The sequence below is a fragment of the Acinonyx jubatus genome, chromosome E1 (genome assembly GCF_027475565.1).
Source record: "Acinonyx jubatus isolate Ajub_Pintada_27869175 chromosome E1, VMU_Ajub_asm_v1.0, whole genome shotgun sequence".
NCBI lineage: Eukaryota > Metazoa > Chordata > Mammalia > Carnivora > Felidae > Acinonyx > Acinonyx jubatus.
In genome coordinates this window covers 511,305-532,481 of record NC_069397.1, presented here as the reverse complement: position 1 = coordinate 532,481, position 21,177 = coordinate 511,305, and the positions used below count along the sequence as shown (strand labels likewise).

At 66.7% G+C, this 21,177-nt stretch overlaps 3 protein-coding genes across 14 annotated transcripts in view; 2 read left to right on the top strand and 1 right to left on the bottom strand.

Moving 5' to 3' along the window:
* Nucleotides 1–640: 640 nt before the first annotated feature.
* On the top strand, nt 641–3,816 carry GGT6 (gamma-glutamyltransferase 6). Its single transcript, XM_027047436.2, has 4 exons — nt 641–1,161; nt 1,723–1,907; nt 1,997–2,110; nt 2,365–3,816. The coding sequence occupies exons 1-4, from the start codon at nt 1,013–1,015 to the stop codon at nt 3,393–3,395; spliced, it is 1,479 nt and encodes a 492-aa protein (XP_026903237.1). The 5' UTR covers nt 641–1,012; the 3' UTR covers nt 3,396–3,816.
* Nucleotides 3,817–4,755: 939 nt separating this feature from the next.
* MYBBP1A (MYB binding protein 1a) lies at nt 4,756–17,489 on the top strand. The gene is made up of 26 exons (XM_053212721.1): nt 4,756–5,001; nt 5,172–5,267; nt 5,929–6,012; nt 6,097–6,171; nt 6,273–6,380; nt 7,245–7,420; nt 7,524–7,691; nt 7,805–7,922; nt 8,829–9,124; nt 9,344–9,454; nt 9,918–10,043; nt 10,130–10,297; nt 10,385–10,490; nt 11,785–11,881; nt 11,981–12,132; nt 12,438–12,518; nt 12,605–12,763; nt 12,841–13,020; nt 13,107–13,264; nt 14,166–14,409; nt 14,603–14,734; nt 14,815–14,883; nt 15,390–15,503; nt 15,690–15,791; nt 16,336–16,472; nt 16,674–17,489. Exons 1-26 carry the CDS (start codon nt 4,795–4,797, stop codon nt 17,230–17,232), a joined length of 4,023 nt encoding a protein of 1,340 aa, XP_053068696.1. The 5' UTR covers nt 4,756–4,794; the 3' UTR covers nt 17,233–17,489.
* Nucleotides 17,355–21,177, bottom strand: part of SPNS2 (SPNS lysolipid transporter 2, sphingosine-1-phosphate) — a 29,507-nt gene continuing 25,684 nt past the window's right edge. For 8 of the 12 annotated variants that reach the window (XM_053212728.1, XM_053212725.1, XM_053212724.1 and 5 more), the window contains 5 exons: nt 20,883–20,948; nt 19,333–19,431; nt 19,100–19,263; nt 18,786–18,977; nt 17,355–18,362 (listed from right to left, as the gene is read on the bottom strand). In XM_053212728.1, the coding sequence (XP_053068703.1) occupies nt 17,966–18,362; nt 18,786–18,977; nt 19,100–19,263; nt 19,333–19,431; nt 20,883–20,948 (918 nt within the window). In that variant the 3' untranslated portion in view covers nt 17,355–17,965. The remainder of the gene's footprint in view (nt 18,363–18,785; nt 18,978–19,099; nt 19,264–19,332; nt 19,432–20,882; nt 20,949–21,177) is intronic. The other 4 variants (XM_053212732.1, XM_053212730.1, XM_053212722.1 and 1 more) reach the window with 3 other exon arrangements.

Sequence of the window (21,177 nt, the reverse complement as noted above, 5' to 3'; positions counted from 1 at the left end):
TGTGACACGTCCCAGCGTGGGACTGCTGCAGTGTCTACAGTGCTGTCTGTTGGAGTCTCTGTGGTCTTGACCCTGTTGAAACATCGAGAAGGAACCAGTGGGGAAGGTCCTGGAGCTGCAAGACAGAAAGAACCAGTGAGGAGGGGTTCTGGGGAAGCCGGAGGCAAGAGTGGGGGGCCAGAACCAGAGGCAGGGCCTGGCTTTGCCATTGCAGAGGGGAGGAGAGAGCCCAGCGCAGGTGGGTTCGCAGCTGGGGTGGCTATGAGGGGCTCCTGCCGTGGGCCTGGATTTGGGTCCGTGAGGTGGGAGGCAGGGTCACCCGCTTGGGCGCGTGGGAGGGTCGGGATGTGGGGCAGGGGAGAGGAGTCTGAAGTGGTCACGGGAGACTGGTCAGCCCAGGTGACTTGAGAGCCGAGGCTGGGGTCCACCGCGCTCCCGCAGCACCTTCCGGGCCGTGCCAAGTTGCCCTGGAACAGGTGCTGGGGAACTCCGGGGCCAGGCCGCCGCCCCAAGAGGTCTGCGGTGCCACCTGCTGGGCAAGAGCCACATGACGCCCAGGGAGTCCCCTTCCCCGCCCCAGGGGCTCCTCCCCAGACAGAGAAATGCAGACCCCAGCAGAGGCCAGACATGTCCACACCGGGACCCGGTCACAGGCTGAGCCCTGACCCAAGCCACACCGAGTGCTGAACAAGCCAGGGGATCCCGTGGTTGCGTCCCCAGAAAGGCAGGGGTCGGCGGGAGTCCTGGGTCTCCGGGCTGCGGCTGTGGCCCCCCCCTCACAGAGCTGTTCCCCCTGACAGGCTCCCCAGCCGCGAGAGCCCCCAGGCCCCGTGCCTAGTGGAGCAGGCTCACACGCAGCCTCCCTGGCTCCGTGCCCTGCCCAGACCTGTTCTAGAAACACACCACCCTTCCCCACGGCTGCCTCCACCTCCCACCAGCCAAGCGCAGGCGAGGCCGGGACTCAGCTGGGAAGGCCGGCAGGCAGGAGGGCTGGGGTGGCCTCCGCGGGGCCATGGAACCCACAGCAGGGCCCGTGCTGTACCGACAGCTGCAGCTCTGGGATCCAAGCTTGGAGTCCGGGCAGGAGGAGGAGGAGGAGGAGGAGGAGGAGACCTCGGAGCTGGTCGTTCCTGATCCCCGGAGGCCCCAGGACTCCTCTAGGTGAGTCAGGGAGGGGTCTGGGCACCCGGCAACTCGGGCCTGAGGCTGGTAAGTCCCTCCCTCTGGAGCCCCTAAGGTGGGGGCAGGTGTCGGACCGCCCCACGCCTGGCTTGGCTCCAGGAAGTTTCTGGGTGAACAGGGGAGGAGCGGAGCTGCGGCCCCAGACCTGGCCTCCGAAGGGACATCTGTACGAGGTCGGCCCGGCCAGCTGCTCTGCCAAGGGCTCCCAGCCCCCACTCCTGGTGCACCTGCCAGGCAGGTTGGATCCGGGCCGCACCCAGCTAGGCCCCGCTCCCCACCCAGCCAAGCACACCTGCGGCCTCCCTCCTGCCTCTCCAACCTCCTCCCCAGGGGCTCCCTCCCTAGCTGTCCTCGGTGTCCCCTAGCTCCTTCCAATCGCCGTGTCTCGTCCACGCCCTCTACCAGGAGGCCTTTCTCCTTGGCAAAACTGTAGTCCTCACACAAGTAAGACCAAGTTTTGGGGAAACGTCCCCTGGGTCCTCTCGGGGCTCTCGGTGGCCCTCCCGCCCCGGTCCTGGCTCAGGACACCCCTCTCTGCAGGGACGAGGCCGGTGGGCTGCCCGGGGCCTGGGCCCGCCTGGTCGCAGCCCTGCTACTCCTGGCCGTTGGCTTCTCCCTGGCGGTCAGGCAGCTCCACGCCAGCAGCGGCTCTGCGGCCCCTCCTCCCAGCGGGCACTCCCACCACCCCGGCGTGTACCACCACGGGGGCGTCGTCAGCCCTGCAGGTCAGAGCGGGGAGCCGCTGGGGGAGGGGGGACGGGCCGGGGTCACGGTCCCGGGACGGCCGCCCCCCCGACGTCTCCTCTTGCTGCAGCCACGTGCTCCCACCTGGGCCGAGAGCTGCTTGTCGCCGGGGGCAACGTTGTGGACGCCGGAGTGGGAGCTGCTTTGTGCCTGGCGGTGGTACACCCTCATGCCACGGGGCTAGGTCAGTGACCCACAGCCCAGGTCTGCTCTTGGGCCCTGACCTCGGGGCTGCTTAGTGGCAGGACCTAGGACTCAGGCGGTAGCCCCAACCCTGATCGTGGCCCCTGCTCCCACGTCCGTGTGGTCTTGACCCCCGTCTCCAGGCCTAGTGAGCAACTCCTGACCTCAGGCCGAGTCCGTGACCCTTCACCCGGGCTACCGAGTCCCCCTGACCCCGGTGCCCTGACTCCCGTGTGACCCCTTCTTCTCCTTCAGGTGCCACGTTCTGGGGCCTCTTCCACAATAGCACCTCGGGCAGTTCCACTGCCCTGACGCCAGGTCCGGCCCGGACGCTGGCCCCCGGCCTGGGGCTGCCGTCCGCTCTGCCGGCCCTGCGCCTGCTGCACGCACACTTCGGCCGCCTGCCCTGGCCACGCCTGCTGGTGGGCCCAGCCTCGCTGGCTCAAGACGGCTTCCTGGTGGATACAGCCCTGGCCGGGGCCCTGGCCGCCCGGAGCACGGAGGGCCTCTGTCCACTGCTCTGCCACGCCGACGGGACCCCGCTGGGCCCCGGGGCCCGCGCCACCAACCCCAAACTGGCCGCCGTGCTACGCGGGGCGGCAGTGGCCCCCACCCCAGACCTTGCCGGGGATGCCCTGCTGAGTCTGCTGGCCAGAGACCTGGGGCTGCGGGGACCCTCGCCTGGGCCCGGGCCCACCCTGGAGCCAGCCCTGCAGCTACCTATGCCCCAGGGCATCCTGTCCACCACTCCCAGCCCCTCAGCTGGCCCAGAACTGCTGGCGAGGGTGGAGGCGGCCTTGCGCTCTGGAGGGCCCAGCCCTGACCCCTGCCTGTTAGTCCCACGAGCGCCCGTGACCCCCGGGAGCGGCGTCCTGGCCACCATAGACAGCAGCGGCTCTGTGCTCCTCCTCACCTCCTCACTCAACAGCTCCTTTGGCTCTGGACATCTGTCCCCAAGCACCGGGGTTCTGCTGAGCGACCTGGTGGCCGAGTCCGCAAGTGGGGGCTGGGCTTGCCCCCTCGTCCTCCATGGTGGCTCTGATGACACAGAGGCTGATGTGTTGGGGCTGGTGGTTTCAGGAAACCCCGTAGTGGCCAGAGTCACGACTCGTGCCCTGCTCAGTCGCCTGGCGGGGCCCCAAGCCCAGGCCCAGCAGCAGCAGCAGGGACCAACACAGAGCCCTAGCATTTGTGGTCAAGGGATCCTGCTCCAGGTAGCTGCTCACGCAGAGCATGCTCACGTCTCCAGTGTCCCCAGTGGCTGCTGCACCTTCCAGGGCTTCTAAGTGTGGGGCAGTGGCCAGCAGGGCGTGGACCGGGTGGGGGTCTCCAGCCTGGAGGCAGGGACAGAGCAGGCCCAGCAGTGATGAAGCGCATACAGAGCACACTGCCAGCTCAGGCCCACAACCTCTGGCCTGGACTGGAGTTAGTCAGTTACCTGGACTGGAGTTCTGGCTCTTTTTTTTTCAGTTAAGGAACCCAAGGACAATGAGGAAAGAGCCCCAGGCCCCAGGGCCAACCCTGAGTTCAGATCCAGCCCTGAGAAGGACAGGTAGAAAGACGCCAAGCCCCTGCCTTGGCTCCAGGCCCCACGGGCAAGTCTGGCAGAGCCTGGGGTACTGCTGGCCTCTCTGTCCTTCCCTTCAGGCCACCCTCTGCTGATCTGTGTCAACGGGGCTGGAAACAAAATAAAGATCAAGTCTCCTGGATGCCTTGTGCCATTCCTGTTCTTAGTTTCCCATCAGCCTGTGAAGTGTTCGGTGTGGCGGCTTCCCCCTTGGGCAGCACAGCTGACCTGCACCCAGACAGGCAGAGGCTGGGCCCTGCCTTTCAGCTTTCCCCTGCTCTGCTCACCTCGGGCCCCCTGGGGCACCATGTTTTCATCTCATTTTCCAAGACAGGCAGCAGGGGTTGAGAGGAGGAACAGGAGATACCCTAGGGGCCTGGGTCCAAAAGTGGCCGCAGCTGGGGTGTGGGATTTGGCTGGGGGACGGAGCGGGGCGGGGCTTCGCCCTGACATTGCCTGCCTCCCACATCCCCCCCAGGGCTGGGGTCCCTCGGGACTATAACCCTCTAGAGACAGCTTCTCCAGGCCAGAAGCTGGGGAGGCCCTCTGTACTCCCGCCTGCCCTTGGAAAAGTGTGTCTGATTTTGTAGAACCCTTGATCAGCAAAGAGAATCCTCCCCCAGCTCAGTGGATGGTACCACCATCTACCCAGCTATTTTAGCCCCAAACCTGGCATCGCTGTCTTTTCTGCTCCCCCACATCCATCCCTCCCTACCAGCTCCAAATTAGCTGGAATCTGACCTCATTTCATATTACACTGCGGTCTGTCTCTAACGGTTCTTCCTGCTTCTCCCTCGGCAATCCGACAATCCATTCCCCACATAGCCACAGAACAATCTTTTAAAAATGTAAATAGGATCAAGGCTAGCCCTTGCATAAAACCCTCCAACTACTTCCCATCCACGCTCCGATTAAACCCACCAGCGAAAGTTCCCCCCGCCCCCCCCCCCCCCCGCTCCCGCCCTCCCGCTCCCCGGGCCGGGCTGGCCCCGCCCCCAGCCGCCACAGGCCCCGCCCCTCCCGACGAGACCCCGCCCCCCCCCGCGGCCCGTCCAGTGCGCACGCGCGGCGACCTGACCCGGAAGAGGTCGTCTTCAGAGCCCACGTGTTCGAGGAGCATGGCGGAGATGGAGAGTCAGGACGTCGCCGAGCCCATGGCCCCCGGGGAGGCGAGCAAGAGCGGCGCCCGGCCCGCCGATCGTGAGGGCCTGCTGAAGCACAGCCGCGAGTTCCTGGACTTCTTCTGGGACATTGCGAAGCCTCAGCAGGAGACGCGGCTGGAGGCCACGGAGAAGCTGCTGGAGTACCTGCGCGCGAGGCCCCAGGTACGGTGGCGGGGCCCGGGGCAGGGGGCTGCGTGCCTGCGGCGGAGAAGCGGCGGCGGCGGCGGCGGCGGCGGGAGCTGGGCCCGGGTGCCCTGGTGAGCGCGCCCCGAGGGGCGGGGGTGGGCCCGCGCGGGACGGCTCCACACTGGAGGATGCGCTTGGGTCCGCAGGGAGCCGAGATGAAGTACGCCCTGAAGCGCCTCATCACTGGGCTCGGGGTCGGGCGAGAGACCGCCCGGCCCTGCTACAGTCTGGCCCTGGCACAGGTGAGGCGGTGGCTCCTGGAAGGGCCCAGCCGTGCTGGTCGGAGGCTGAGGGGTGAGGAGGGCAGTGGTCTGAGCGGAAGCTGGGGGGGGGCGGGGACCGGGCTAATGTCCTCACGTGGAGGTGGAAAGTGCCTCAGCAAGGCCCGCGTACAGAGAAGCCCGGTCAGGTGGAGGAGGAGGATGGTAAGTGCGTCTGCTGGGCATAGTCAGCTCTGGGCTGGGTTCTGCCCTGGGCAAGGCTCAGGGCTCTTTTCAGCTGCTTGTAGGCCACCCCTTGAGGAACGTGGGCAAGGAGCGGGTGGGGGGCAGGTGCGAGGGATAAAGTTCCAGTCTTTTAGGAGCGTCGTGGGGGAGCTCAGAGCAGGCTGTGGAGACAGACTGGGAGTCTCAGGCATTCTAGGCGCCAGAGGAGGTACTTCCTGAACCCGGGGTGGTCATGAGGCAGAGAGGCAAGATTCTGGTTCATCTGAGCAGCGGTGCCCCACACGAGCACTCTTTTGGGGGGGGGGGGTGCGGCACACAGTCTCAGAGGCAGCCTTGGGGTGGGGGCAGGGGCCCGGGTCCTCTGGGCAGAAGTTGAAGGGAGTCGGAGAAGGCTGAGGTCTGTTGGGTGGGGCTGGGCATCCCCCTGACCCCTGTCGCGATCCCCCTCTCCCGCCAGCTGTTACAGTCTTTTGAAGACATCCCCTTGTGCAGCATTTTGCAGCAGATACAAGAGAAGCACGACCTGCAGAAGGTCAAGAAGGTGAGAGTTAGCGGCTTTAGGGGGATCTCGGCCCCTGGGTGGGGACACTGGGCCCTTCTCACTCGCACTGAAATTCTTCTCCAGGCAACGATGAGACCTGCTCTGTTTGCAAACCTGTTTGGGGTGCTCGCCCTCTTTCAGTCAGGCAGGCTGGTGAAGGTAGGAGATTTGGCGGGGGACTGCACTGGCCGGGGAGTGACGGGGGGTTGGGGCGACAGCGGCACGCCCTCCTCATGCCCTGTCCCCTCTGTGGGCGCCAGGACTCAGAGGCGCTGATGAAGTCAGTGAAGCTGCTGCAGACCCTGGCCCAGCACCACAACCACCTGCAGGAGCAGCCCCAGAAGGCCCTGGTGGACATCCTGTCGGAGGTACGGGCTTCACAGCTGCGGGGCCTAGGGTAGCGCTCCCTGGTACCCGAGCACAGAGAGGAAGCATCAGAACGCCCTCGAACAGCATCGGCCTGCAGAATCGTGAGAGCGTGCAACTTGACGTTAATTGGGATCTGCATTAAAGAGCGAAACGGGAGCGAGCGTAGTTTAGTGACGTGTGTTAGTGAACCTAACGTGTTTAACGTGTTGTTTGAGCACGCCATCAGTGCAGAAGATTGCAGAGGTATCTTACATTCTCCATCGAGTTTCCGGAATCCAGCGTGTAGGTTATACTTAATACGCGTCTCGACTTAGGTCAGCCCGTTCTAAGAGCCCGGGGGCTGCCGTGTTGGACGGTGTGGTTCTAGAACAGTCCCCGGCACGTGGCAAGTATATTAAACGTGCTTGCCATTGTTGTTTTGGATAGAGCTGGCCCCCCAGGTCTCTGCTGCCCTGCCTGGGGCATGGAGGCGGGCTAGTCCCTGGAACTCTTTGCTCCCGAGGACAAGACAAAGACTGGCATAGCCCTGGCCCCAGAGCTAGGAGGACCAGGCTTCAAATCTCAGCTGTCTACTCAGGGCACCTTGTATAACAAATGAGCTAATCCAGAAAAAAAACAAGGAACAATTAAGAGGGCTGTCAATTAGCGTCAGCTGGGTAGTTGTTAAAAACTCAGTGTCCTGGGATTGGGGGTTTGAGCTTTTAAACACCTGGTACTGGTGCTGATGCGTCGTGGTGGGTCGTGGCTGCACCACCTCAGACTGGCACTGTGTCGGGGCCTCACGGGAGCCTGGCAGGTGGAAGGGGGAGGGCAAAGGATGCTGGGAGGGGGCCCCTCCCCCAATCCGCACCTCCCGTGCCCAGGTCCCAGAGGCCACGCTGCAGGAGATCCTGCCGAAAGTCCTCAGAGCCGACCTGAATTCAGTGCTCGGCTCCCCCGAGCACCTAGAGCTCTTCCTCCTGGCCCGGCAGAAGGTGCCCCGTAAGCTGGAGGAGCTGGTGGGACCAGTCAGCCTGTTCTCGGATGAGAACGTCCCCAGGTACGGGGGGGGGGGGCGGCCAGGGCACTGCCCCTGGCCCCGCACAGGTTGGTGGTGTGGATGGGGTGCTCCTGCCGTCTGAGTCCCCTCACCCCGTCCCCAGACTGGTGAGCGTACTGAAGATGGCCGCCGCCTCCGTGAAGAAGGAGCGGAAGCTGCCGGCTGTTGCTCTGGACCTGCTCCGCCTGGCGCTGCAGGAGGACAAGTTCCCGCGGTTCTGGAAGGACGTGGTGGAGCAGGGGCTGCTGAAGAAGCAGTCCTGGCCAGCCAGGTGCGCATGGTGCCCGTCCTTGCCCCCTCCCCTGCTTGTTGGCGGGGTGGGCTCGGGGTCCCACGTCCGCCAGGGCGGCTGGACTCTGACAGACCCCGCCGTGCACCCCGCAGCTACCTGTGTTTCCGCCTGCTGGGCGCAGCCCTGCCCCTGCTGTCCGCAGAGCAGCTGCCCCTGGTGATGCGGGGGGACCTGATCCGGCATTTTGGGGAGCACATGGTCACTGCTAAGGTGGGTATCCCCCCCAGCAGCGCAGCACTGTCAGCATGGGCGGGGCACCGGGGCTGCTGGTGGGGAAGAGGGGCAGGCCGCCTCTGGGATCAGCCGGCTTCTGGTTTGCTGCAACATCTAGGGGTCTTCCTGCCTCAGTGGTCTCGCTTGGGAACTGGGGTTCTCTTCCCTCTGGGTGATGGGAGCTACCTGAGTTCCCCCAGGCCTCCCCCTCTGAATGGAGTTTGGGCAGGGTCAGTTCGGGCCTCAGGCCCCTCGGCAGAGGCACGTGCAGCCCTCAGCCCCCCAGGCGTGCCCCACACTAGGCCCAAGCAGTGGACGGGAGAAGCAGGTGCCGATTAGGAGCTCGGGGTCAGGAACCAGGGCTTGTCTGCTGGCCGAGAGCAGAGGAGCCGTGTTCCCCTCGGCTGCTCTGAGGACAGTAGGGGGAAAGCCCATGGAGGTTGCCGTGCCAGGTGCCCAGGAGGTGCTGCTGTGATGCAGTCCTCCCCTCCGGACCGCCAGCTTCATGCTTCTATGGGGGCGGGCCCAGCTCCAGAGCAGAGGGCGGCCCACGTCCCAGTGCAGACGGTTGTCGTGAATGTGACGCGAATGTGTTGTGCACCCACGAGGGAAGTGCTCAGTTTTGAGCCCCACGGTGACAGCTAGGAGCTGGAGAGCTGGGTGTGGACCCAGGTCAGGTTGGTGGCCCAGCCTGGACTCTGCTACACCCTCGGTCCAGCCTGGACAACAGCCCGTCCTGGTGCAGTGAGAAGGGGGAAGGAGGGGCCTCCTGGGGCCGGGGCCCTCGGATGGGGCCTGGCTGTGTGCGGGGAGGAGGCGTGCCGGGCCTCAGGCGCGCCTGTTGGACAAGAGCTGTGGGACCCTCCTGGCGGGTGACCCCAGTGTTGGGCCTGACTCTTGCAGCTCCCAAACCAGTTCAAGTTTGCTCCGGAGATGAACGAATACGTGGGTGCCTTCCTGGAAGGCTGCCGTGCTGACCCCGAGCGGCAGTTGGCGGTGGTGGTGGCGTTCACCTCTGTCACCAACCAGGGCCTTCCTGTCCTGCCTACCTTCTGGAGGGCTGTGCGGTTCCTGAGTCCCCCCGCCCTCAAGGGCTACGTGGCCTGGCTACGGACCATGTTTCTCCAGCCCGATCTGGACTCCTTAGTGGACTTTAGCACCAGCAACCAGAAGAAAGCCCAGGATGCTTCGCTGCACGTGTGAGTGGGCCTGCTGAGCCCAGAGCTCGGGCCCGGGGCCTGGGGCCCGGGTGGGGGCGGGGAAGAAAGGGCTGCAGCCAAGCCATGGCTCCCAAGGAAGGCCTCTGTTTCCCCTTGTTTTCCCGTGCCGGCGGGGATGTTGGTCTGTCTGCGGGGAGGGGCAGAGGAGGACTGTTGTGCTGTCTCTGAGCGGCTCCCTACCTGGCCCTCCCCCACCAGGCCCGAGCGAGCTGTGTCCCGGCTGCGGAAGTGGCTCATCCTGCGCCTGGTCAGCATCGTGGACACCTTGCACGTGGCGAAGGAGGAGGACGTGATCGAGGAGGTGGCCAGGTGTGAGCAGGCTCTGTGCCCAGCTCCCTGGAGGGGGACCAAGAATATGGTCTTCCTGGAGCCAGAAGGCTCGGGTCAGGTCGTCGGGTGGAGGCCGGCCATTCTCACCCCTTAGGCAGAGGGGGTTTGGGGAACATCCTTGAGAGGCCCCGTGAGGAGGGGACCCCGGGAGTGTGGAGCCGGGGGGCCACAGGCGTCGGCGATGTCAGGGAAGCCCCCCGCACTGGCCTCGTCTGCCGCCTCACGCAGCCCTTGTTTGCAGAGCCCATGCTGGGACTTGGTGGGACGCAGCCGCGGCTCCGCCTCCGTTCCAAGGGCCGGATCCTGCTTCTGTTCCCAGATGGGGCCCGGTGATGTTCGGCGGGAGGTCCAGACTTGGGAGACGTGCTCTCTGCCAGCAGGCCCTGGGTGGTGCCCTCGTGGGAGGGGGCCGCTGAGACCTGTGCTCCCCCCACCCCCGCAGGTTTTGCTTCTTCCACTCGTTCTTCGAGGTGCAGAAGCCCACGTCCCAGGTCCCAGAGACGGAGCCGCGGCTCTCCTTTCCTCTGGAGAGCCGGACGCGGGAGGTGGTGGGCAGCGCCTTCTTCAGGTGGGCGGCTGCGGAGGGGCAGGGCGGGCGGGTGGCCCCGAGAGCCCTCGGCCCGGCTGGTGACCCCGGCCCCTGCACTCCCCCAGCCTGCTGCAGACCCTCAGCACCCAGTGCAGGCAGGCGCCCGAGCAGACCCAGGACAGCCCGCCCTGGACCTACCGCCTGGTCCGGTTTGCAGACTCGCTGCTGAACCACAGCCGGAACGTGGCCGCCCTGAGGCCCTTCACGGCGCAGCAGCGCCAGGCCTGGGACCGGTGAGGGGGTGGGGTTTCCCGGGGGGCCAGTGGGATGCGCTGGGGTCCGGAGGGCAGCGGCCTGACAGCGTGCCCGGCTCCCCCCAGGATGCTGCAGAGTGTGCGGGAACTGGAGGCCACCTCCTCGGGGGCCGGGGCCAAGGCCGCCGCCTTCCAGCACCTGCTTCTCCTGGTGGGCATCTACCTCTTCAAGGTATGGCACTTGGGGTCTGGGGCACCACAGCTTTCCTCCCGACGGGGCTGGGGGCGGGGGGTGGGGGGTGCTCTGGGTGGACCACAGCCCGAGAACAGTCGCTCCGTGCACCTCATGGCCAGTTGTGTCCTGAGCTCTCCGTGCGGCGTCACTGATCTGTGACCACCACCCCCCCCCCGCCAACTGGTGGGGCGAGTAGCGCTCAGGCCACACACACAGCTGTTGGCGGGGGTTCAGATACCAGGTCTGACCGCACGGCCCCCCCCAGGCCCCCCAGCATTGCCTCACTGAGTAGAGGTGGTGGGCGTGGAGGGGAAAGTGCCTCCTTCCCAGGAGGGCCCGACTCTGGGCAGGCCTGCCCCCAGGGGCACTGCTGTCCTCTCTGATGCCCGAGGACAAGGTCCCGCCTGTGCTCCTGCAGCCTCTCCCGCAGGAATCCAGGGCGGCCGGTGGGGTTAGCGTGTGTTCCTGTCGCCGCCCAGCCCGCGGTCGTGTGCCGCGTCGCTGTGTCCCCATGTTGGTTCTTGTATGCCAGACCGAGGTGTCTCTATATCCAGTGTTGTCTCCCTTTCTGTGCCGGCAACTCGTGACCCTCCTGCTTCCTCTGGTTTCTCGGGAGCTTTTTCTTCCCAGGCCACGGGGTGGGGTCGGGGTTCCTGCCCCTGGCTGCTGGGCTGTGGTGGTGGTTTCTGCTTCCAGGCTGCAGACGCTCTGAGCGTGGCCCGTAGGCGAGTTGTGTGTGTGTGCGTGGTGGCCACGGTGCCCCTCGAATGCGTGGCAGCGGGGGCCCCCCCTCCCCCGCTGGTTACAGGACACGCTAGACGCCTGCCCAACCCCAGGGCCTCTTAGCTGGACGAGGAGTGAGGTGCATAAAGGGCCGGGTGTTGGGCTCTCATCTGCCTTTCTGGTACCACAGTCACACTGACCATCTCGGGCCCCCCCAACTCACTGGGCAGTGGCTGCAGTCCGGGCTTAGCCGGGCAGGTGGGGTTAAACTGGATTTGAATTTGCTCGGGTTAATGAATTTGGGTACTTTGTAACAGTGTGGAGGTAGGCGCGGGAGGAAAATCTAGCTTTGGGGATCCAGCTGGGACAGGTTTGTGGTGACCCTGAGCTGGCTGACCTCGTCAGACTCCATGGCTTCATGTGGCTCCCGGGGTCCCGGTGAGGGACTGGCTGAGGCAGGCTGGGGGTCCCATCCGACACCAACTGCTCCCGCTTGACCAGCCCCTCCCCTGGCTCAACAAGGCCTGGAACGGGCCCGGTTTCTGATTCTGTCCTCGCCCTACCACAGTCCCCCACGGAGAGCTGTGACCTCCTGGGTGACATCCAGACGTGCATCAAGAAGAGCCTGGGGGAGAAGACCCGCAGGACCCGCTCCAAGGCCACCAGTGGGTCACTGTCCCCGGGGCACGGGACGGGGCATGAACCATGAAGGTGGGTGGGGGGCGTGGCGGGGCCGGCCCAGGCTCAGCCTGTCCCGTCTGCAGACCCCCAGGAGCCGCCGTGGGTGGAGGTGCTGGTGGAGATCCTGCTGGCCCTCCTGGCCCAGCCCAGCCACCTGATGCGCCAGGTGGCCCGCAGTGTGTTCAGCCACATCTGTTCCCACCTGACCCCACGTGCCCTGCAGCTAATCTTGGATGTAAGTTGGGGCCTCTGGGCAAATGGGTCCCGGGATGGGGCCTTGCAAGCACCAGGCTGCATCTCGGCTGCCCTTCTGTCCCGTCGGTGTCACTGTAATGTGTTCAGACCGCTACTGCACGAGGCCGTTCCCTGGGGTGCACCGAGGGCTCCTGGGTGTGGGTGCTGGGCGCGTGGCCTTCTCTCTCGGGCCCCATTTTCCTCCCTGAAATAGGGATCTTTTGGCCCAGACCGCACAGGGTGTGGTTGGAGGTCTGGGGAGGGTAAAGGCTCTGCGATGGGGCGGCCGTCTGGGAATCCCTGCAGGTGCTGAACCCCGAGAAGAATGCGGATGAGGACAGCGTGGTGGTCACGGACGGCTCAGAGGAGCAGCTGGAGGGCGCAGAGGTGCGTGCCAGCGTGGGGCCGGGTGGGGCAGGCGGATGTGTAGACGCACGTGGGAGACCGGAGGTACAGCACAGTGGCCCCCGCAGGACGGGAGCTCCGACGGCGAGGACGACAGGGCCTCGGCCGGCGAAGAGGACAGTGGCGAGGACAGTGACGACGACAGTGAGGAGGAGGACCGCGATGCGGACGTGGACCAGGGCTTCCGGGAGCAGCTGATGGCGGTGCTGCGGGCGGGAAAGGCGCTGGTGAGTGGCGGGGGGGGGGGGGGGGGGGGGGCGCGTCCGTACCCAGAGGCCAGCCACTCACGGGCGTCGTGTGTCAGGGCGCGGTGGACGGTGAGGACGACGACGACGGTGACGAGCTGGGGGACGAGGCCATGATGGCCCTGGACCAGAACCTGGCCAGCCTCTTCGCTGAGCAGAAGCTGCGCATCCAGGCCCGGAAGGACGAGAAGGATAAGCTACGGAAGGAGAAGGTTCTCCGGCGAGACTTCCAGATCCGGGTGAGCCCCAGAGCCCCCGGCGTCGCGTGGCCCGCCCTCCCCGCGACGTCCCCGCGCCCGCTGAGCCTGCCCCGTCCTGGCCGCAGGTCCTGGACCTGATCGAGGTGCTGGTGACCAAGCAGCCAGAGAGCCCGCTGGTGCTGGAGCTGCTCGAGCCCCTGCTGAACGTCATTCGGCGCAGCATGCGCACCAGCAGCACCAAGCAGGAGCAGGATCTCCTGCACAAGACAGCCCGCATCTTCACGTGAGCGCCGGCCCTCCCGCTCGGCTGTCCCGCGTCCCTCCTGGCGCCCGCTCTTTGCCAGAACCGTGGTCCTGGGGACCGCTCCCTGCCCTCGGCGGGGTCCCCACATGGAGGAATCAGACCGATGGTCCAGCAGTGACACCCCAGGGCTGTGGCAGGGGGCGGGTGGGAGACCGGAGCACAGAGTGGTGGGGCCCAGGGGCCCCTCTTGAGGTACTAGGGAACCCTTGCTGGGAAAGGGTTCCTCAGGCCTGGAGGCCCCAGGCAGGGCAGGGAAGGTGGTCTCTCGACAGGAGCTGGTCACACACAGGTCGAGGAAGGCCTGGTGGCCCGGAGCCCATCAGTGTTGGGGGTCCACAGAGCTGTTCTCATCAGCAGGAGCTCCCGGGGGGATAGTTTGCGTTTAGGAAGGGACGATGAGTGGGTGGGTCGTCCCGGAGCAGGGGGCCCAGCAAGAGAGACGACACAGCTGGGGGGTGCAGACCTGCCTTCTGGAGCAGAGACGCGGCCTAGCTTAGACACGAGATGCCGAGCTTAGGTCACAGAAGAATGGGGGAGAGCGGGACAGACAGTGCCCCAGGTGACGCTTCCTGGCTGTCCCTGCCACCTGTCTGGGCAGCGCTGAGCTGGTTGAGTGACCTACTTCTCTTCCCCCGAGGACACCAACCCTCACGTTAGAAAGGGCTCGGGGGCCACTGTCCCACGGGGGATGGGGGCAGACGGGAGACATGGACCGGGTTTCCCGTGGTGCAGCCTTGTCCCTGGGGGCTGGTTTCTCTGGCTCGTGCTCGACAAATGCAGGTGGCCCTGGGCCGCCCCCTGCAGCTTTGGCCGCGTCCCTGTTCTCGGCAGGGAGGGTGGCGGAGGTGTGGTGACCGGCTCTTCCCCCACGGCCCCACAGACACCACCTGTGCCGCTCCCGGCACTACTGCCACGACGTGGGACGCCTCGTGGGGACCCTGTACGCCCAGGTGGAGCGGCTGGTGCAGCAGGCCGGCCGCCAGGCCGACGCCGCCGTGTCCCTCTACTATTTCAACGCAGCCCTGTACCTGCTCCGCGTCCTGAAAGGCAACGCTGCCGGCAAGCCTGTGTGCAAGGCCCCCAAGAAGGAGAAGGCCGGCTCCCAGCCCAAGGGCCCCGAGGTGAGTGGGCCCCGCCCCGGAAGTCACAGCCCACGGCGCACCCAGGCAGCCGGCCAGGGCCGCCTGCCTGTTTCACAGATGGGGAGTGGAGGCCACGACTCCCGGGGACCCAGCTCTCAGCCTTCCGAGGGCGGTCCGGGCTCTGCCCCGGACCGGGGACCCTCTGCCCCGCGTCCCACGGGCTCTCTCTTGGGTGGCCCAGGCTGCCGGCGGCTTGGATTTGAGCCTCGTGACCCCGATCTACTCATCGGCGCTGACCTCCTTCCTGACCAGGCGCAACAGTCCGCTCACCGTCACTATGTTCCTCAGTCTCTTTTCCCGGCACCCGGTGAGTATAGGGGCCGGCCCGCCCCCGGGGCCCCTGCTCAGCCCAGGCCCCACCTCACCGGCCTGTCACTTCCTCCATAGGTGCTGTGTAAGAGCCTGCTGCCCGTCGTGATCCAGCACGTGACGGGCCCAGCGCGGCCCCGCCATCAGGTAGGGACTTCCCAGGTCCCGGCCCCAGGCCTGATTTACCCCCCATGACTCACCATTGGCTGGGTGTTTGTGAGTCCCAGGAAGCGCCCAGGCTAGGGCAGGCCCACCCCTGCCCCTGGTCAGCCCCTGCCCCGCCGTGTGCACAGGGTCACGGGGTAAGGGGAGGCTTTGCTCCCACCACGGCCACATCCCGTGGCCTGAACCCTCGGGCTCCTCCACACGCACACTCTGACCTTTGCGGCCGAGGCCTCTAGCTGTCCCCGGGCCTGGATGGGTGGGACAGGGGCTTGTGAGCCCAGAGGAAGATGGCCCTGAGCGAGTGAGAGGGCCGGGTGCTGTCCCAGCTGCCCCCTCTGTGCCACGGGGGCCGTCTCTGCTGCTGGTGGGGGCCGGGCCCAGGTGGCTGCTGAGGCCAGGGCTGCAGGGCCGGGCAGGTGGGACCCGCAGCAGTGGCTTCTCAAGCTCGGGGCCTGCACGCTGAAGCCCCCGTGACCGCACCCCCCTAGGCCCAGGCCTGCCTGCTGCTCCAGAAGGCCCTGCCCACACGGGAGCTGCGGGTGTGCTTTGATGACCCTGAGTGGGAGCAGCTGGTCAGCCAGATCCTGGCGAAGGTCACGGAGGTGAGGGCCATGGTGGGGGCGGGGTTGCCGCCCATATTCCCGTCCAGGGTGATTTTCTGGGGCCCTGAGCCTCGGGGGGAGGGGTCGGGCTGCCCTGCCCCCAACCCCGAGACCTCCCCTCCCCCGGGGTCCAGGGTCCAGTGGGCAGTCCTGCAGAGCGGCTCAGCTGGCCGTCTGTCCCCCTAGAACCTGCGGACGCTGGGTGAGGCGCAGACCAAGTCGGAGCATCAGAAGGAACTGTCGTCTTTGGGGCTGCTCAACACCCTCTTCAGGACCATTCACCAGGAGGTGGGGGCGGGGAGCATGGGCAGGGGCGGGGTGAGCCAAACTCACGGGAGGACGTGAGGAGGGTCCTGGCCAGCGCGTTTCTGGGCCTGGGGAGGGGTGGGCCTGCGAGCGAGGCGCTTACGGGCCGCCAGGAGCTGGGGGTGAGTGGTTCCCCAAGTCCAGCCCTGGGGGGTGGGGGGGAGGGTCCAGGAGTCCTTAGCGAGGATGCTGGTCAGAGCCCGCTGGCAGGGTGTCTCGGGGAGCAGACTCCTGGGCCAAGGCTGCGCAGACCACAGGTGCACCCGGGGGGCAGTGGGTTACAAAATTAATCCATTCGCTGCGTGGCAGGGAGGGCAGGGCACAGGGGGGCCCTGGGCAGAGAGAGGCCTGAGGGGGGTCGAGGAAGGGGTGGGGCCTTCTGGCTGCGGGAGGGGGCTCTCCTTCCCTCCCAGGTGACGGAGGCCTGATGCACAGGCAGGAGGGGTGGCAGGACTGGGGACCCAGAGCCAGGCAGAGGCCCTGCCTCCCGTCACCTTTGCGGCCACCCTTTTCCCTGTCCCCGCAGAAGCTGACCGTGGACTTGACCGCCGTCCTGGGCGTGCTGCAGAGCAAGCAGCAGAGTCTGCAGCAGAGGGAGTGTGCGGCCGGGTCCAGCCGCCTCTACGACCTCTACTGGCAGGCCATGAAGGCGCTGGGAGTCCAGTACGTGCCGGGAGGCGGGGGAGGGTCCCTCCTGGGGCGTGTGCCTCAGGGTGGTCCTGGCAGGCCACGAGGGCCCTCACAGTCCAGTGGGGGCCCGCGGGACCCTCGTAGTGTGCGTTATCCCGGGGGGAGCGCTTGGGCAGCTTTTGTCCCTCCATTCCACAGGGGTGGGTTCCCTTCTCTCATTTTGCTCCCTTGCAGGCGCCCCAAGTCAGCGAAGAAGGAGGCCAAGGAAGTCCCCAGCGTTGCGCAGAACCCCGTTAGCACGAAGAGGAAGAAAAAAGGATTCTTGCCAGAAACAAAGAAGCGCAAGAAGCCTAAGTCAGAGGGTCCCGCGCAAGAGGAGGGTGCCAGGCCTGCAGCCGCTGCTGAGCAGCAGCCCCCCAGCACAGGCAAGAAGAGGAGGAACAGGAGGAAGGCCACGGTGCCCGCCCAGGCCCAGGCGAAGCAGGGGCCGGCCCCGGACCCCGCCGCCGCCGCCGCCATCACGGGCCCCGGCACCCCCGCCAAGACCCCAAAGCTGAAGAAAAAGCGGAAGCTGTCCCAGGTGAACGGGGCCGCTCCCGTGTCCCCCGTGGAGCCTGCTGGCAAGAAGCAGCCTCAGAAGGATCTGCCCGAAAAGGGGGTCTCCGGCAAGTCCCCACAGTCCGCGCTGCCGCGGAAAAAGGCCAGGTTGTCTTTGGCCAGCAGGAGCCCCAGCCTCCTCCAGAGCGGGGCCAAGAGGAAGAAAGCGCAGCTCAGGAAGGCCCGAAAGCCCTGAGCGCGGGCCCCGCCCCAGAGACCCCAGTGTTTTCACCGTGATCTTCACAAACGAGCCGGAGGGAGCGCGTGGTGCCCCGTGTCCCCCGCCCCCGGGCTGCTCTGCTGGGGGAGCCAGCGGGCCATGATTTAAATAGGTTTATTCCTTCATTTACAAGAGGAATATATTTGGTTTTTCTCTTAAGACTCTGAGATTCACAATCAGCAGCTCTAAAAAATAAAGGAGGAGTTTGGCTTCCGGAAGGAAGAGGAGGCGAACTTGGACCTGGTTCTTGTACAACAAGAAAACATCGCTGGGGCCCCGGTTGAGGCTGGGGTGGGAGGCGGCCAGGCTGGTCTTTGGGGGGTCCCACCCCCTCGCAGGTACCCCAGAGCTGGGTGAGGAGCAGGTGCCTGCTAGCTTGCACACACTGAAGCCACGCCGGCGGAAACTACGGGGCAAAGCGTCGCCTAGGCTGGCTCTTGGGGTCTCCTACCCGCCACTTTGATTCCAGCCAGTGTGCGGGGAGCGTGTGTGGAGCGGGGGCAGGGGTGTGCAAGTGCACGTGGCGGGGGGGGGGGGGGGAGGGCGGTGGGAGTGGAGGTGCCCTGGGCACCGTGGGCACAGGGTGTGCGGTCGGGTCCCCGCCTGGGTGGCCCTCACCTAGGAGACCGCCAGGCTGAGCGCCAGCCCCGGCGGCAGGGACCAGTGTCCTCCGGAGGGTCGTGCCCAGTGCCCAGCAGCACCCCCGAGGTCAGAGCCTGAAGCTCCGCCCCGAGGCCTGGGCCGCCCCTTCTCTGTGCAGTCCAGGGTCTCCAAAGCTGTCCCGTGGGAAAGTCCAGCCGCCCAGGACCATGTAAGGTGGTGACGCCCCAGGCTCTCCCCACACACGCGCTGGGGGCTGCGTCCTCCCTGGGCCCCAGCGGCTGGGAGTCTGTCCGTCCGTGCGGCTCCCCCACACGCAGCCTTCCACGTCAGTTGAGGACGCGGCCTCTTGGTGCCACGGCCACTCGGCAGGCCCGCACCAGAGAGGGTGGGTGCCCAGCCTCGGGTCACATAGAAAGCTTCGCGTCAGCCCGGCAGGGCCGGGATGCCCTGGGACGCCTCCCAGATAGGGCGACGGCACGGTCTCTTCGCCATCCTGGGGGCACCTAGAGAGAGAAGCCAGGTCACGGGCGGGGCTCCCTGCCCTTTGAAGAAAGAGGCCTTTCTCAGGGCTCTGGGGGCAGCAGGGGACATGGGGGTGGTGACCCTGGATCCTGCACTGCTGGGAAGCGTGGCCCCTGGAGGCCAAGCCCAGGGTGAGGTCAAATCCGGAGTCGCCCGGCGCTGGGAGGGTAGAGCAGGGGCTTTCTGCCAGTCCTGGCCTGGACCCCCGCCCCCCGGACCCACCGGTCAATTCGGGCAACAGTTCTAGAGAAGCGGGCCAAGCCCAGGGTCAGTGGAACGTGCCCAGCGAAGGAGGTGCCTTTGGAGAAGCTGTTCCTGCTTCCAGAACATTCCCCAGGGCCCTGCAAGGTGCTCCCTGACCCCGCCCCACCCCCCCAGGGGCCCCTCCACCCGGCTGCACTCACGGCCTCAGACTTTGACGGGTGCGGGTGGCATCACCAGCTGGTTCACCCTGGGGGAGAGACGGGCGGGGGTCAAGGTGGCGGATCAGCTGCGGCCGGGCCCGGGCACTGCTCTGGCGCATCGCATCTCGGGGGCCGGCTGGCCGGACGTGCCGGGCAGGGACCTCGTCAGCCCCAGGGGAAGGTGGGAGAGCCCAGGGGTGGGGAGAGAAGAGGCAGGAGTGAAGAGGAAAAGAGAGAGAAGTCAGAAAACTGGAGGCGGACCTGCGGGCACCCCCCCCCCCCACTCCCCCCGGCAGCCCACCCGGCCCACTCACTGCTGCTCGGCCTTGGCGCGGTCGCCCAGGAAGAAGAGGGCCGTGGCCAGGAAGAACATGCCGCCCAGGACCACCACGAAGGGGCAGAGCATGAGGGCGTAGCCCAGGCTCAGGAACTCCCAGAGCGGGGAGTCCTTGGTGCTCTGGCGGATCAGGTCGGAGATCTGTGAGGGCGGGGACGCGTCAGGGGGCGCCTCCCGAAGCCGCCCCCACCCGGCCTCGCCCCTACTCACAAAGCCAATGAGGTAGGGGCTCCCGGCGTCCCCCAGCAGGTGCGACGTGAAGCTCTGCAGGGCCACAGCCGTGGCCCGTCTCGTGGGGATGACCACGTACTGTGCGAGAGGCAGCAGGTCAGAGGCCACGTCCCCGGGGCCACCGCATCCCCCTGCCCCCGCCCCACGCCGGAGGACAGGCCGCTCGAGGTTCTGCACGGGGCTTGTGCTGGGTGCCGTGGTCCTGGGAAACTGAGGCCCAGGGCACACAGGTGACACACGGGCCGCGGCAGCGCCGGGACCAGAACCCTGGCCTTGGCTTCACGTGCCCGTGAGCTGAAGGCCACACGGGTTTCTCCCCAGGAAGACCCAGCAAGGCCCAGGCTGGCAGGGGAGGGGGTGAAGCTGGTCTGCCTGGACCGGCCTCCACTCCCACCCACTGGTGCCCCCAGCTCCCCAAGCCAGAGCCCAGCTCCAAGTATGCAGGGCCCCCCTGTCCCCGCAGCGGCCACGCCCTCGGGGACCCTTGTAACAGGGCTGGGGGAAGGGCAGCTGCATCCGATGGGATCGCGTGGCCCCGTTTCCAGCACTGATTAGTCATGTGGCTGTGACACTTAATAAAATGGGACGTGATTTCCCTGGGACCCAAACCCTGCCTGCAGCTGGGGCCGCCCCTGGGGGGCGGAGGCAAGCACAGGGGTCCTGCCCAGCACCAACGGCTTCACCTCCCCCCTGCCACCTGCCTGGCTCCACGCTGGGCCACGGGGCTGAGTCAGACCCCCCCTCCCCCGCGCCCCGTGTCCCCCGGCCCACCGATGGAGGTGGAACAGGGCAGGCTTCCTGGAGACCTGGCAGGGCCCCCGGCACCAGGCAGACTCTGATCTCTCTGGCTGTCCCATATAGTGGCCCCAACCCCCACGTGACCCCCAGGAGGTCTGCCCTGGCGGCTCCTGGACTCTCCCCACTGTAGACCCCGCGTGCCCTTCTCCCACCCCTCCTGGCCCTGGCTGGGAGGATCCCTGGGAACAGGAGCAGCGGTCACCCTACCCCCAAACCGCCACCCCTCAGAGACAGCAAGTTAGCGGGGCCGCACCCCCTCCCGGTTTCTCCAGGGACACAGCCCCCGCCACTGCTCAGACGGCCCTTTGTGCCCGGCTGGCTGGTCTGGAACCCATTGTTGGCCCTGTGAAGACGGCCTCTGTCCACCCGGCCCAGCCGCCGGCCCTCAGGCAGGCGCGACTGGGACCCGAGCTGGGCTGGGAGGGCAGGGCCTGTGGAGCTCAGGCCGGGGGAGGGGGCTAGCCTGGCACTGCCGGCCTCCCGGCCACGCCGAGCCTACACACGTCCCCCTCCCCGCCAGTCCCACGCCCGTCCCTCACGCTGGCCCAGCCCCCGGTTTCAGCCCCGAAGCCTGATCCCTTCCCTGCCTCCAGGCCCACCTTCCCCGCCGGCCTGGCTTCCTGCCCACTCCCCCACCAGCCCCTCTGGCCTCCCGTCCCTTCACCGCCCTCTCCAGCTGCCCCCGGAGACAAGAGGCCCGGGTTGTCACGAGGGAACTCTGCCTGCCTCACCATGAGGATGTCCGCGGTGATGGCCCAGTTAGAGAACAGCAGCGTCTCCCCAACAAAGATGCAGACCTGCCCAGGAGAGACCAGGCAGCCGTCAGGGCCCCACCCCCACCCCCAGCAGCCCCACGCTGTCCCCAGACCTGCCCAGGAGAGACCTGGCAGCCGTCAGGGCCCCCCACCCCCAGCAGCCTCACGCTGCTCCCTGCACCCTGACTGACAGCAGGGAGCCCCCCCCCCAAGCGCCCACACCCCCCTGGGGGCCCCGCATCTCTCAGCAGGAGAAATTCCTCAGGCTCAG